The sequence below is a fragment of the Lonchura striata genome, chromosome 1A (assembly GCF_050655825.1).
Source record: "Lonchura striata isolate lonStrDom1 chromosome 1A, ASM5065582v1, whole genome shotgun sequence".
Taxonomy (NCBI): domain Eukaryota; kingdom Metazoa; phylum Chordata; class Aves; order Passeriformes; family Estrildidae; genus Lonchura; species Lonchura striata.
Genome location: NC_140741.1, coordinates 57,481,557 through 57,497,343, shown reverse-complemented (window position 1 = coordinate 57,497,343; position 15,787 = coordinate 57,481,557). Strand labels below are relative to the sequence as shown.

Here is a 15,787-nt window from a genome sequence, read left to right as displayed (position 1 = left end):
AGTGTTAAGCAATGCCCCAGGGTCAGAAAAACCTATAAGATGCAGCTGGTAGTTAACCTATGTGTCACTAGTCTACACAGAGGATGTAGACCAGAACATTTCCATATGAATAACACCATCTGTTTTTTAACTCCCTTGCATTTAGTTCTCAGCCTTCCTCAGTTACAGCCAGTGCCCTGTATCTCTTTTCAGTTTCTTGTCAGAACTGCCCAGTCACAGCCTTTGTGACCCATAGGGTCAAAAAGCAAGAAAGAGTGTCTGGAGCTCATGTTGCCAGAGATGACGTAATGAAGAGGGGAGAGAGGGGAAAGTTGAGGCTTCAGTTTGAGAGACCCTAAATAGTGCCAGATGCTGGACTGATGGGATAGCTAATAAGAGCTGTAGTAGTAGACCTGGGGAGGGGTAAAAGGGGGGATAATTTTTTTTTCTTCAAGCTGAGGTCCCTACAGGTTTCCAAAGACAGGCATGGACACTATGAACATTTAAAATATAACTTATTACTGTGCTTAGAACATTTTGTTGGTTACTTTTTTCAAGATACCTGCAGATCATGCATGTGGTATTAGGTTTCATTAACCACAAACTCCAGAAGAGCTGGTTTGGATTAATTCTCTTTTTGCTCAAATCTAAGTGAGACACAGTAATATGTAACACTACGTAATTTATATGTTCTTCTTTGTCAGTGTTAAGACAGTGTTGTTTTTCAAGTAAAATACTAGAGTGCTGAACTTTTTGAAAGATTTGTTTGCTTGTGAATAGGGAAAATACCTTGAATAACGGATACTGAGTTTCAATCTTGGCAATGCTGATTTGAGTGGAATCAAGATTTTAATTTTGAATACTTTAATGAGGACCAATGAGCCTCAGCTCTGTCCTGTTGGGAGCTGGTTATAGCATAAAAATGTGATAAGATCGTTCAAGATTAAGTAGGGTGCTCCTCCTCCCTTGTAAATGTTTCAAAGGTACCAGGCAGTGCTGGCTTTGATCATTGCCAACATTTGAAATCTTGTGATTCCCATGTTGCTACGGTATCTTTTAGTTAGATGTTAATTTTTCTGTATACAGAAGAGCTACTACATACATTAACTTCTTTTACCCTAGTTTTTACCCTCCAGAATGGCATTTCTAGATGAGTTATGAACACTAGTATGGTTTTTAAGTAAGGTACTATGACTGTATTAGCTGATATAAAAGTTCTATTTTTTGACTTACATGTTTGCAAGAAGACACTCTAGGCTGACAATAACCTTGCAGATACAAGCCTTGTTTAGCCCTCCTTAGTGTCCTCATAAGTAATTCTAACACATTTCTTAAGGGCTTGTTGTAAAAATAATGAGCAACTTCTATATTATGCATACAGGACCAAGAAGGTAAAGTTCCAGTGTCAAACCAAAAGATTAAGGCAGTCCCAGGGGAGTAAATGGAAGCTGCAGAAAAACATAACCCAGATGGTACCTGCCTTGCCTTTGGTAATAGGGAGCAGTGCCTGGAATGTCTGTGATGAGAACTCGGTTGCACACTCTGTGTTGGTGCTTTGAAGGCTGTTCACTCATGGCAAGGGGGGTTTCTGTCCTCTTTGTACTCTGGCAGGATTTCCGGGATGCTGTGGCACATGCCTCTAGGCAACTTGGAAAGCCAGTGATTGAGGACAGAATCCTGAATCAGATCCTCTACTACCTACCTCAGCTCTACGAACTCAATCGGGACCTCCTGAGGGAACTGGAAGAGCGATTATCTCACTGGTGACTATCAGTAAAGGGATTCCACTCCTTTGATGTTGAAATTTATCTGGGGGGCCTACGTGACTTCATGGGATCATGGCTTGACTCTTGTTTGTGTTTCATGTACCTTCCTAAATGTCAGAGTGTACTTTGAAAGTATAGGAGATTATTTTTCATTTAGATGTGCTTTTGTGCCATTTAGGTGCATCCAAAAGGTCCAGAAGGCATGCCAATACGTTTTTCTAGCAGTCATGGATTTTATTTGAAATTTTATTTTTAATTGAAAGTTCTGGTCCCTGCATAAACATGATAAGTGCACTGATTTCATTAGGGAAAAAACAGTCTGTTCTGAAGATTGGTTTGCATTTTAGAGGTAGTTTAGATCTACTGATCAGGCACAGCGCTGATTGACAGCCACAATCCCTTGAAGACCATTCTCAGTTACCACTGGTGGGTGGAGCCACTGACAAACAGTTCAAGACCATTTTTAAAAGACTGCATATTAAGTGGTTGTCATCAACACTAGTGTGTTGACGTGTGCCTAATATGGTTTTTCAGAATAGCAAATGAGATGGGTACCTATCTTCTATAAGCTTTTTGTTCAGAACATAAAGTAGCACATCTTACTCTGAAAAAGAGAGATGTTTTGCTGTAGGGTTAAGATGTATGCTATTTTTAACTCTAATTGCATCTTTTTTGTTGTTTCTAGGCTTGAGCATCAAAGAATTGCTGATATATTTGTTAAAAAGGGTCCCTACCTAAAGATGTATTCAACTTACATCAAAGAATTTGATAAAAATGTTGCATTATTAGATGAACAGTGTAAGAAGAATGCAGGATTTGCATCAGTAGTCAAAGACTTTGAGGTATTGTATTCTTTTTTAAGGTATATCCTGTTTTGTGACTTTTTAGCAGTTGTGATTCTTCACTGGGCTTTAGAATCTGTCCTTAATTTGTTTGTGTTTTGGTGATGGAGTTTTTTTCTGCAGTCTTGGCTTAAGACAGGAAGAAGACAAGAGGCCTTTTGAACTACTCAGTGTTTCAGATTCAGAATATTTTGAATGCAAACTTAAGATAATTAGCATTTTTGAAGCATGGATCTTTTAATTCTATGTTGTCTTTAGAGGTGTGGATTAATTAAAACTTCTGCAGTAAGCACTCCTGTCTTCTCTGCCTTTTTGCCTAATGAACACTGACAGCAATCACAAAGGAGCATGTTGCCCTTGCTATCCTGTTTCCTTTATTTATTGGAAGCTTTACCTCTTCCTCCTAGGTCAAAGCACTTGTTTTGAATCTACAGAATATGAGTGCTTACTAGTGTCTTTCTGGCATGGGCAATTTTGCATGCAGTCTTCCACATGGAAATGCTTGCTCTGTAGTGTGGTGCTTAACACTGTGGCAGTATCACTTTTCAAAGATAAAAAGCTTATCCAGTATAATCAGTAGTTGTTTGCAGGCATGTTTTCTTTTGCTGGAACCTTTGACTGCTGTGGAATTGTTATTTATTTTGGGTGTTTCTTTCAGATGAGCCCCCGCTGTGCTAGTCTGGCCCTCAAGCACTATCTGCTCAAGCCAGTTCAGAGAATTCCCCAATACAGGCTTCTGTTGACAGGTACAGTCAAGCTTTTTGCGGGCTTCAGAAGCCAGTCTTCACGTGCCCCAGGACACCTTTTTTCAGACAGTTGTATCCATCTCTAAAGTGTGTTTATCTTACTTCAGATATGTGATGTTTTTTTTAAAACAGTCACAATATGTGAATCTCTTTTTAAAACAAGGCAGAGGTTTAGAGGCTTTTCTTGCTAATACTGATTGTGGTAAGATAGATACACAAGCAAGGTCCTAATGTTTCCAATACTGTGGTGTATTCTGATGGTAGATTTAGCAGTACTTAGAAAACATGAAACCTGTAATGGTTTTTGCTTGAATCTGTGATAATAGAAGCCTGTGATTTTTTCAAAGGGTTGAAATGCTCCCGTTCTGCTTTGGGTTTTGCTTTTTTGTTTTTTTTGGGGTGATGGAAGTTTAACAAATCAAAAAGGCTGTATGGAAAATTGGAGCAAGGAGAAGAAAGATATCTATGCAACTGTGAACTTTTGTAAGCAACTTCTCCATTTCTTCCCCACCCAGGTGTTTTGTCTGTAAAATCCATTCTCTTTTAAAGGCAAAACACATGTTTTTTGTGCACACCAGTAAGGGCTTAAGACTTCCTACCAGAGCCAGCTGAGGAGCTGATTTGTAGCTAGGAAATCTGGGCTCTGTACCCTGCTCTGGCACTGGTGTGTTTGGGTGGCCTTGAGCTAGTAATCTCCATGATGCAGTGGGGTATTTTGTCTGTAAAGGGAGGGCAGTGACAGAGGCCTCCTTTGTGAAGTGTTTTGGGATGTGTTTGTTGTAAGTGGGGGATGGCTCCTGTAAGGGTTTGGAAATACTTAAGGCATTGTTTTTGAGAGCCATTGCTTCTTGATGAGCAATTTAAAAATAACCTCTGTTTATGTAGGAACTGCAAAATAAAATGCTCCGTGACCTTTTTTTTTTTGGCTCTGTAGCAGCTCATTGGCATTTCCCCAGCATGTACTTTGACTAGTGATGCTGTGGCAGATTCAGACTTAAGTGTTATAGAGCAGTTTCCAAATTACTAACATCGACTTTTTCATTTTAATCATCTTGTTAAACTCAAGGTGTTGAAAAAAGGGAGAGAGCTCTTATTAAATGAAATACTCAATAGGGAAAAATCTTAATGATACTTAATTGATGAAATCAACCCATAAAATGACATTTGGGGATTTGCTTTATTTTAAAAGGATACTCACTTAGGGCGTTTGCTATACACTTCAAAATCAGTGGAGCCTTGGGTAAGTTGAAAGGTTTTAATTGCAACGGAGTTTAGTTGAATCGAGGATCAGGATGGAGCAAATGCCATTGTCAGTATCACAGCAGAGTGAGAGATGTCAGGGATGGATGGCACTGAAACAAAACTTAGATGTTGAAGGGGAATTCCTCATGATGATGAGCTGTCATTGTGGCTGGGACAGAATGTTTTAGACCTGAAAAATGCCTCATCCTGTGCTGATGGGGGTTATTGTGGGGGTCCCCAGTCTGCAGACCTTACTGTGGCTGCTAGGCTTTAAATACACCTGCAAATGCTGCTGAAAGGAATGGGATTGCCATGCTGGTGGCAAATTTAGAAACATAATTTTCTCGTGTTCTGTGTGAACAATAAAAGAGATCAAGCCAAGAATTTAATTATGTTGGAGCTAGAGAGTGATGTTTTGGATCTGTTTCATTTTCAGCCTGTTCAGTCTTTCATGCATGTATGTGGCCCTTGAGTTCTGACTCTTCCATGTCTCCATGGAAGACCCATCTGCTTAGTTACCTTCCAACAGCTCTGTGTAATATTGAGCAATGCCTCTACAAACTTGTGCTATATGAACATCTGGAGGACATGCAAAACATTTGTGGCTTTTGTTGCAGTGGGTGAGATGTAGCGATGGAGCAGCTGCCTAGGCTGGAGGTGAGGGGGATCTGTGGGGAGGAGGGCGAGTGCAGCAGAATGAAAATAATCCAGGAAATGAAGCTGTCAGGCCTGAGTCAGCAGGGATTTCTTCCTATTTAGATGTTCTGTGTCAGTGGGACAGCTTTGTACTGGTAACCTGCTGCTTCTCGGTCGCATCACAAGATTGTTGCAGTGCTTTGAAGTGGAGTTAACTTTTGTGCTAACAAAAGCAGGAGCAGGTGGACTCATAAATCAGCCAAGGACACAAAGAGTTCAGCATTGTTTCTGTTTAATTATACAGCTTCTTCAGTCCAGTAAGTGCATTTCCACTTCTTCACATACTGGCCCTGAGCACTCTACAGTAAATATTAGATAGATTATGGGGGAAGTTAATCAGAGGCCTCTGAATTCTAAGAGAAATGAAGGATGTGATTCTGTTCTCCTGAAAACCTCTAATTTGAGAAGATGACTTGAGACTGTGCAATATGAACAGGCTCTTGATTGTCATAGGATAAGCCTCTCTCCTGTTTTTCACAGCATAAGGTTGACAGAGAGTGTCTTTTATTATCCTTGACTGGGTTATAGTGAGGGGAGGCTGAGTGGGATGAAAAATTAGCCTTTTTGCACTCTGCGGCTTTGCAGGTTAGAAATAGAGTTGTCAGACTCAAGGCCAATTACATGTTGTGGAACAATTGCTTTGAGTTTAAATTAATTATATGAGACAAACCAAGGCAAAAAGTAGTTAATGACGCAGAAGATAATTTTAAGCAGCAGAAGTGATAGCCACTTCCCCCAGCAAGTGGGAAGAGAGAACTGAGGGCTGCTGTTAGGTAGAAGTAGGCATACAGAAATTTCATCACAAAAACAGTACTAGTGTGTTTTATGTTTATTTTTGCTGTGCTTTGGGGTATCCAGCAGAATTAAGAGTTTCTGAAGGTATCATTAAAGTCTTTCTAGTCTGAACAACGAAAGCTCATTTCAGAGGGGATTTTTTTTTTTTTTTGCAAAGACATTAGACGCCATTTCATCTTAATATCTGACTTCTGTATTAATTTAATCTAGGAATACTTTTTTAAAAATTTTACTGCAACTTTTTTCATGTCTGTGAAATCAGCTTGTCTGTATAGTTTACCTCAGTACCTTCAGAAGGCTGTTGTAGGCACAAAATTTCCAGTGTGTGTTTACAGAAGAGACTAAAAATGTCTGTTCTGAGCTTCTCTGAAGCTATGAACTGAGGTCCACTTTCCAGATAAAGAGAATACTAAGATGAAAATTACCTATTTATCATTTTCAGGATTTTACAGTTGTTTTATTGGCTGCTGCAGTTTTGTAAGACAAAGGCTGCTTTCTGTTTTAAATACATAATTTTAAATGAATGCAGTTACTTTAAAATCTAGATTTTACCTCTTCTATTCACTGGTTATATAATTTTAAATGCTAGAAAATACTTATCCAAAAATCAGTTTGAATGGTGGTGTTTGGAGAAACATGTTATAAAGCATGAATATACCAAGAAATAATTAGTTTCCATCTTGGGTCTCTGGTTTTATGTTTCCACTGCAATTACTTCGGACGTTAAATAGGATGTCTTCATGTATCAGGGACAGTTTCTTTAGAGTGCCAGCTGCACATTTGCAGATGAGGAAGTTATACCCACCTTACCTCTTGTTCCCAGCCTGTAGAGGTGAGTGTGTGGTTTGGGAGCCTTCCTTCTGTATGAGCTGTAAGGATTTATTTTTTATACTGGGAGATTCCCGTTGGAGTATTTTGTGCTGGCTCCAATGAAGATCAAGTTGCAATTGTAAAGCTTTAATTTGTTGGCTAAATGGTGGAGTCCAAAGAGTGCTCTGCCTCAGCAACATGGCACAGCTCCAGCTTGAGAGACCACCCATCTTACAGGCAGGGCAGGATAGGACAACTGGGGTTGTATATGGGACAGGTTCCTCCAGGTTTAACGAAATTAAACCTGATGTGAACTCTTCCCAGTTCCTTTCAAAATGCCTCCTGTTATTTTTTTCCCCCCTCATACGAGCCTCTTACGAGAACAACCCAAGGTGAAGCAAGATTAACTTTTTTTTAAGTTGAATACTTGACTACCTAAATACTACATTGGAATGGCTGGTAGCTACTACAGCACAAGATTTTGAGGGACATGAAGGATGCAATATTGATGAAGTACAGCAGATGAAGTTTTGGTCCAGGTCAGACTTGTCTTAAAAGATCACATGTTAACCCAAAGTCTGCTAATGATCAAGCAGAACTCTGAGGAGAGTAGAAAGCTCTCAGTGTTCCCATGGCCCAGTCAATCGTGCTTCCCAGAGCTCCCTCCCTGCCTCCCAGCCAGTTCCTCTTCCTGCACCCCAACCTGCTCTTCATGCTTCTCCCGTGGATCCTCCCTTAAGTCTCTGCCAAACAATAAAATATCAGTGCCAAATGTTTCTCTTCCTGTAGTTCTGTTTTTCTCAAAGCTTTCATTAACTGTGACAAGTTCTCTCACTTTTCGTAGCAATTCTACTGCAGAAACATATTTCATAATTCCCTTTTAATTTTGTGCATAAGGAAAAGATTACAATATACTGAATGGTCTCTGAGGGGCATGCATGAAGCAAGACATCTTATGAAGGCAGGAACAATTGGCTCCTGATCCTTTGTGAATGAAAGAATGAATCTGGGTAGGGCAAGCATATGGGAGTTGAATTATTTCACTCCTACAGGAAGCTTGTACAACTGAGAAGCTAAAATTGAATGCTTTCTACATTACATGCAACTAGTTTTCATTAGATCTGCCCAGAGTATTAATACTTAATTTAAAAAGTAATTATAAATCAGTATTTGTTGCTTTTATCAATCTAATATATATCTCTTGGAATGTTTCTGTTTTGGTTTCTTTTCATTTTAAGAAGTTCAAAGCTTATAGAGAGTACACAATTCACATTTTTCTGAGGATATGTATTAATCTTTGACAGAGTATTGCACTTTTTGATGAACTAGACATTCAGCCAGGGAATGGAAACTCAAGGGCGATGCTTTCATGTATAGTCATACATTTGGAGTTAATTTTAGCTAAGTAAAATAGATTTTAAAACTAACAAGACTTTAATGGATCGAGGGTGCCATCTCGTGGTTGAAGTACATGTGTCATTGAAAACTGAAAATGCCTATTTGAGCATTGAGGGAAGTATATTGTTTTTATTACCAAAAAATATTAATCATAATCAGATCTTCTGTAGTGCACTATTTTTTTATTAGCTCCTATAGACTAGTCCAGATGTTCAGACAAATATCTGTAATCTTTAAAATTTTGCATCAGTTTAAATGATTGCAAGTATGTACTAATTTTTCACTTGCTTGTTTTTTTTCTGGAGTAATATACAATATATCACTTTTCACTGGAGAAGACCACTGTTTCAGTAACCTATCTCTTTGCTGATATACTTTCATTATGGAAGTGCTAGTTTTTCACTTTGTTATTACCTTGACAGATTTAAAAGATAGTAGTAGATCTTAAAAGATCTACTTAAGATCTTAAAAGTAGATCTTTAAAAGTAGTAGATCTTTGTCAATTAGGTAGTAGATCTGAACAGCAGATTTCCAGGAAAAATATGGGGTTTACTACTTTCCGATGTCATTTATTTATTTAACAAAACTATCTCTGTATTATTTTTTTTCTTTATACAGATTATTTAAAGAATCTTTTAGAAGAATCAGCCGACTATAGGGATACTCAAGGTAAATGTCTTTTTAAAGAAATAATAGCATATGTACCAATGCTTCAAGATTTTAAATGCAAAATGCTATGTCAGTAATATAAATGTTTTCTATTTAGTTCTAAGTTTCTCAGCAGAGATATTAAAAGATTGCAAGCTTGTGTTTCAGAAAAGTTTGGAGCTGGCAGTCATATCAGCTCACGCTTGAATTGAAACCAAGAGATAAGAGTGAAGTTCCACAGGCAGTTTAAACAGATATTTTAGGCACTGCCACTGAAAGAGGCAGTCCCTTGCATCTGTAGACCTTTAATAGGCAGCATGCACTCTCCAGCTATGAGCCTTTCTGGCCTGCTCCTCTCTCTTTGTGCCAGGAAAAACATCCATGTGGCAGAAATGAGCAAGATCAAGGAGCTGCCATGGGTAATTTTACCTGAGGAGTTCTGCAGTTTGAGTTGTCAGAAGCTGCACAAACACATGTTACTTACACAGGTTTTTGCCTGCATGTGAGAAGAAAGGAGATCAGAGGAAATGAGAAAGTAGTTGGTGATGAAGGGGACAGGACCACACATTTCACAGTAGTGCAGGATTAAGGTGGTTTAACTCAAGCATTTAAATGCAATACATATTCAGGTTGTTTCCTTCTTCAGAGTGTGCCTCAGCAGTACAAAAGACGCCCCCAGTCAATGTTTCCATTTCATTTGCATGAGATCCTGTCACATTTGTGCAAGTCCATTACCTTTAGAAGAGTTGTGCAGATGTAGTTGATTGAACTGCAATTAAATTAACACCTTCAATGCACTGAGCCAAGTTTACTTTGCTGCTACAATACTGTGAAATATATGAGTAAATATATTTCTTAGGACATTTAGACATATTTGAGTACGTTGAAGATACAAGCCAAAAATATTTTAACTTATGACTCTTCAAGAGATAGAAAAGTTCATCTTGTACTTCTCATGGCTGTGAACAAAATAATACTTGCACTGCATATTAAACAGCTGACCACTTGAAAAGAGAAGAATCTAAATATATAGTTCACTTTTTTGTGGTTTCTTGAGCTTCTCTGGTTCTTGTAGTTACATCTTTCACTGTATTTTTCTCTCCCTTCTTATATCAAAGATAGAAGCTGAAGCTAAGTTACAGCAGTGAATAAGTGTTAATTTGACATTTGACATATTTAGTAGTTCATCTTAGAATCTGGGTAAGAAAAGAAAATCTAATCTTTAGTCACCAAGGTATTTCTTGTAATAATAAAGTTTATCTTACTTCCAACATTGTTTAGTTGTTTAATTCCACTGCAGAGCCTGGGAGTGAAGGGTAGGAGTTGAGAGGGAGACTAGGTTTGGTTGTGATTAGTACTCTTGAAAAAAACCTAAATAGCACAATTCTTCTTGCTGACCTTCATTTCAATACATTACTTCAGCTAAGTGGTATAAGTGGAATGCTCTTCCCTGCCAAAAAGCACTTTGTTTATGGACTTTGACCCTATAGATTATGTTGTTGTTTAGATTAATTTAGTCTTGGCTGTATAAATACTCCTGAGATCCTGGAACTTTCCTTTCACTAGCCAGCAAATTTTATAATTCTTTCTAAAATTCTTCAATCTTTCTTGAGGTTAATAAACAAAATTTCAATGTTCTAATATATATATAGTAACTGAGAGATGAAGGAAAGTATAACAGAGGGAATCAGGTGCTCATTCCTGTCTTTGTGAATTTCCCTTCATCTTCTTTCATGTGGATGGGAGCTGGGGAGGGTTTTGCCTGAAGCAGCTCCAGCATTACCTAGAAAGAGACCACCAGCTAAATTTCCGCAGGCTTGCTTGGTTCCAGGACATCTATATCTCAACTTAAATTTTGATCAAATGCTTGATATGTGCTGTGTATCTTAGCTGTTTGACTCTGCTTGCATCTGCTTGGTTCATGACAATCTTTTACAAAAATTCTCCTTCTATTTGCTTAGGAGGAGCTTTTTATTCATGTCTGTTTAGTTTATGGCTTCATGAGTTTCTGAACCTTTCAGTTCAGAAACCTCTGTGTTTTAGTATACTTCCTTTCCAAACATGAATCAACAATAAGGGAGGTATATGCATTCTACAGTACTAATATGCTAATGATTATCTAGGAAAAAACCACAAGGCCTTGGTTTTACCTGGTTTGGTAGTTTTCTCAGTGAACTTTTAACCAAATTTATTCCTTTCTTTGAACTGCTTGACTGTAATTCAGTTGCTCAGAAGGTGCTAAATGCTTTAGAGACTACATTTCATCACAATAGTGTTCCAGCTTTCTGTTGTCATTTTTCTAACTTAAGTAAATTGTAGGTTTTTAGATAAGATCCTTGTATGGGATGGATCCTTGGATTTGGACTGAACACTTACTGTGTTCACATAATCATTTTATATAACTGCTTTTTGCACTTACACCTTAGGATATTTTACAGTTGAGTTGCTGGTTATTAAATATCAGTACTTAGTACAATTGCTCATTTTTTTTTTTCAGATATTTCTTTTGGTATTACAAGTTCAAAATTTAAAAATTCAAACTTTACAGTTATTTTGAGGGGCAGCAAAACTAAAGGCAGAAGACAGAAATAACAAAGATTTATATAATTTTTCTAGGTAGTCTTCCATGAATGGCAGTGATGGCATTTGGGTAAAATGGCAAAAACTTAGTCCCTACAGAGTCTCTGTTAAAATGTTGTTAACTTTTCTGCTGTAAGTAATTTGTTGTGTGAGAAACTGTAATTTAGCTTTGCCTATGAACTGTTTTGAGTAGCTGTAATAAATATTTGACACTGTTGGATGAAAGCAATGACTTGCTAGGGCATATTTATGAAACCATGATCCAAAGACTCTGGGATCTTTGGGAAGTGTTCCTGAATGCAGTGTCTGTACAGTAAGATCCGTCAATCTTGGAATGATGGGGAAATGCAGTATGGTATCTATTATACCAATGCTAACTGGTCTGTATAACCAAAACATCATCCCTTCATCTTTCAGATGCTTTAGCAGTTGTCATAGAAGTTGCAAACCATGCCAATGACATTATGAAGCAGGGAGTAAGTATTTTGCCTTATGAAACCGGTTGATTAATGCTTTCTCTCTCTATCTCTTTCTCTCTTTTTTTTTTGTTCCTTAAAAAAAATCATGAATGCAAGGGCAAGTACTTACCTTCTCCTTTTTTCCCCTCATAGGATAACTTTCAGAAACTCATGCAGATCCAATACAGTTTAAATGGGCACCATGAGATTGTACAGCCAGGAAGGGTAAGTGCCCCACATGGCATTCAGCAGATTGCAGTGAAAGTGAAGATGATATTCAAGCAAGGACTGATGCTGGAATATACAAAGAAGAAAATTGGTCCATTGGTTCATTATTAGGTTCTAGCAGTCAAATGAATATTGGCACTCCATATGTGGGGGGTTTTTTTAGATGTTTATCTGACAGAAACGTAGAATTTTTAGAATATGACTACTTGCCAGATCTTGCAGGCAAGATTTTGTCCTCAAGCTTAACCCTCTATTTCTCATGGTTTCACATGCAGCATGGAAAACTAATGCAGTCGTCCACACTCACTTTTAGAGAAACAGCTAAAGATAAACAGCTTTTCTTAGAAAGGGAGCCCTGAATTCCAAAACTCGTGCAGCACTTCTAGTGTAATAATGATAATAATCATCATCGTAATAGTTATAAAAAAGTCAACGCATTTGCATGGCTTGTGCCCTAAAAAGCTAGGTTTTGCATTTCTTGTTTTAATTTACTAGGTCTTTTTGAAAGAGGGAACACTGATGAAGCTATCACGGAAAGTCATGCAGCCAAGAATGTTTTTTCTGGTAAGATGCTATGTATGTTACTATGTGCCTTATCCTAGTGTAGTTTTTAGTGGTTAAAACATTACACTGCAAACACTAATAACTGCCTATTCAGTCAGTTCTAAGGTAGAGATATTATCTGTGGCATATATTCTAATTTTAATGGAAAATAATTTCTCACTAAAGTGTACTATTTTGAACAATGCTTATTTAAAATCTGAGAGCTTTCAGAAGACATTATCTGTGGTACTGCAGAAGGTAGCACAGTTACTCCATCCCTCTTAGCTGTACCAGAGCTTAAAACCTACAACTCTTGTCACTGCTACTGCACCCTTCCCTCCCTCCTTTCCTTCCTCCCGTCTCCCTCCTCCTCTCTCCTTCCCCTTCCAGGAGCCCACGTGCATCCTGAGCAGAGCACGGGGTGGAAGTTAAGTACTGGGTTATTTTCCTGTCTCTGCTACTGCTTTGTTTTGAAACTTCTGTGCATCTCTGAAGTTTCTGTTTCCACTTGAACCTTTTGTTTATCTCTTCTATTTAGACAGCAAAGAGCTGTTATCCTGTAATTTATGGCATTATTGCTCCCCAGTCCTGGCTGAATCCTGTCTTGTAGTTACCGTAATATGAAGAAATACTTCCCTAGGCAGTCCTGCAGAGTGTATTATACCAATTATAGAAATACTCTCAAAAATGTGGTGCTATCTCAAGCTTCACAAACCAGATATTGCTAATTTCAGTGTCTCTATCTTGGATTTTCTCTGTTTTGTTTTATGGGGCAAGGGGTTTGTTTGGTTTGGGGTTTTTCATAGATTTAAATGGTACAGGCTAGCATTCATACCATTAGACCAGTGATTTTTCCATTTATCATTTTGTAAAGGTTTAGTAATAATTTGAAACATTTGGTTGTTTTGAAAAGAATCACATAGCAAAAACTTAAGAGATACTTCAGGTTTTGGTATTTGTTTATGTGTAGTAAATGAAGCTTGGATCCATGTCTTGAACAACACAGAAAATAAAAAAATCTTAGTTACTGTTCAGTAAATGCATTGAAAAAATCCAAGTCTGGAAGAACAAGAAATAAACAGTAGGTGCACTTTAAACTGGTAAAATTCACAAGGTACGGTTAAGTTTGTCCTTACAAATAATCCATTCCGCTGTCTCCTAGTTTCTGGATTGCTTTGATTTGTTTGAATTTGTTTGAATTTTAAAGTAGCTTGCTATATTTTATACCTGTGTACACACGGAACATTTTTGTCCCTTTTGACAGCTTGTTTTTTGACATCTGTGCACTGTTTACTCATTTGCCAAATGTATATTTACACAAGGAGGGTATAAATAGATACCTATTGTTATCTAAATTCATACATGAAAATGTTTCTTGGTTTCTAAGTGGAATAATAGGAAGTAGAGGATACACTTCTGGACAGTTATCTCAGTACTGTAGGAGTTCTGTATTTCCAGTAAAATCCATCTGAAATTATATGTCTTTTAACAAACTTTAGTAATTAAAAAGCATTCTGTGTTACAGTTCAATGATGCCCTGTTGTATACTACTCCAGTTCAGTCAGGGATGTATAAACTCAACAACATGCTGTCGTTGGCTGGAATGAAGGTGAGTCACTTGTTAAAGTGAGCCTTTTTCCAAATCTACCTAAACTCAAGCCTTCAAATTTTAAAAAGCAACTGTGTTTACTGTTGGCAGGAGATATTAAATATGCTTATATTGTTCCAGAACAATCCTACAGCTTAATGTTTTTTGCATAATGTGGCCTGTGCGATTGCTCTCTGGGTTTCCCTAAGTATTCTGTTGCCACAGGATTATCTTGGCTGCATTTCACCCTGTGTTGTCCTACTCTGCAATAGTCTGCCTACTAATTTTTTGTATTGTATTTTGTTTAGACTGCCTCACTTTTGCCTTTTAACTGCTTTTTATTGCTGACACCCAGAGATTAGGCATCTTTGCCTGATAAGATCCTGGTGGATCAGTTGTCTCTGGTTTATAGATTTGCTAACTGTGAGGAAAGATAAGGCTTTTCTTCCTGAGCCCTTGTGAAAAGCATCTAAGTTAAGCCTTGAGCCCCTCTGGGTAAGGATGAGGGACATGCAGGCCATATAATGACTCAGTCGCTGACATGACAGTTAATGGGAACAACAAATCGTTGCCTTGGGAATCATTGTCTCCAGTCCTGTCAGAAAAAATCACCAAATCAAGTTGCAGTGCAGCTCTGGCACTCAGGTCCAAAGTTTTGTAAGCAGAGCTACAAAATCTCTTTTGCCAGCAGATGTCTTGCAGTGGCTCACACTTAGTCTTGATTTTTAATCCCCCTTAAGTTGGAAATTTAGTAGCTCAGAAGGATGACCAGGGTAGTGTGCAGCCCTTGCCCACTCTGGGGTACACCAGTGGGCTACATCTCATCCTGCAGCAGCAGTAGTGTCTTTTTTTGTCCAGTTGCAGGAGGTGCTCGAGGCAACATGACTGGGCCTGTGTGGAAGGTGTCTGACAGCTCATGAGCTTTATTCCCCTGTACATCTCAGTGTTTGTATGAGGGCCAGTGAAATGAAAGGATGGGCTGCATGTAATCTTAGTGTAGCTGGGCCCTCTGGACTGGTATATGATTTCCTGTTTCTGAGTATTTTCTCTTCAGTGTTCCCTTTCTGCAATAAAAATGTAAGAGATTTTACAGGAATTAAAATTAAAGCAACGACAAATGTAACATTTCAGTTTGAATGTGAAGTTTTCTCTCTCGGCTGAAGGTTAAGAAGCCAACCCAGGAAGCATATCAGAATGAACTGAACATTGAAAGCGTAGAGAGATCCTTCATTCTTTCAGCAAGGTAAATCTTTGAAATAAACAGTGATTTTAAAACTGTATTTTCAAACAGGCTACACAAGCTTTTTAGAGCTTCTTTTGCACTTAATGTGATGAAAAGTTACAGAATAGAGGAAATCAGTAAATCAGAGTGAATAAAACCATTGTTTGGTTCCTCTTTTTCACCTTAGCTACACCTTCTGAAATTTCCAACTAAATCGAAATACTACTCTTGCACTGCCTTTTCTTG

General features: G+C 38.0%; 1 protein-coding gene across 3 annotated transcripts in view; it reads left to right on the top strand.

The window, feature by feature from the left end:
- Positions 1-15,787, top strand: part of FGD6 (FYVE, RhoGEF and PH domain containing 6) — a 71,009-nt gene that overhangs the window by 37,583 nt on the left and 17,639 nt on the right. Inside the window, exons 6-14 of one of the 3 annotated variants that reach the window (XM_021527974.4) lie at positions 1,591-1,742; positions 2,431-2,587; positions 3,246-3,333; positions 8,893-8,943; positions 11,920-11,978; positions 12,114-12,185; positions 12,684-12,752; positions 14,257-14,340; positions 15,483-15,562. In XM_021527974.4, the coding sequence (XP_021383649.2) occupies positions 1,591-1,742; positions 2,431-2,587; positions 3,246-3,333; positions 8,893-8,943; positions 11,920-11,978; positions 12,114-12,185; positions 12,684-12,752; positions 14,257-14,340; positions 15,483-15,562 (812 nt within the window). Of the gene's footprint in view, positions 1-1,590; positions 1,743-2,430; positions 2,588-3,245; positions 3,334-8,892; positions 8,944-11,919; positions 11,979-12,113; positions 12,186-12,683; positions 12,753-14,256; positions 14,341-15,450; positions 15,563-15,787 lie in introns of those variants that run through there. The other 2 variants (XM_085569074.1, XR_014951976.1) reach the window with 2 other exon arrangements.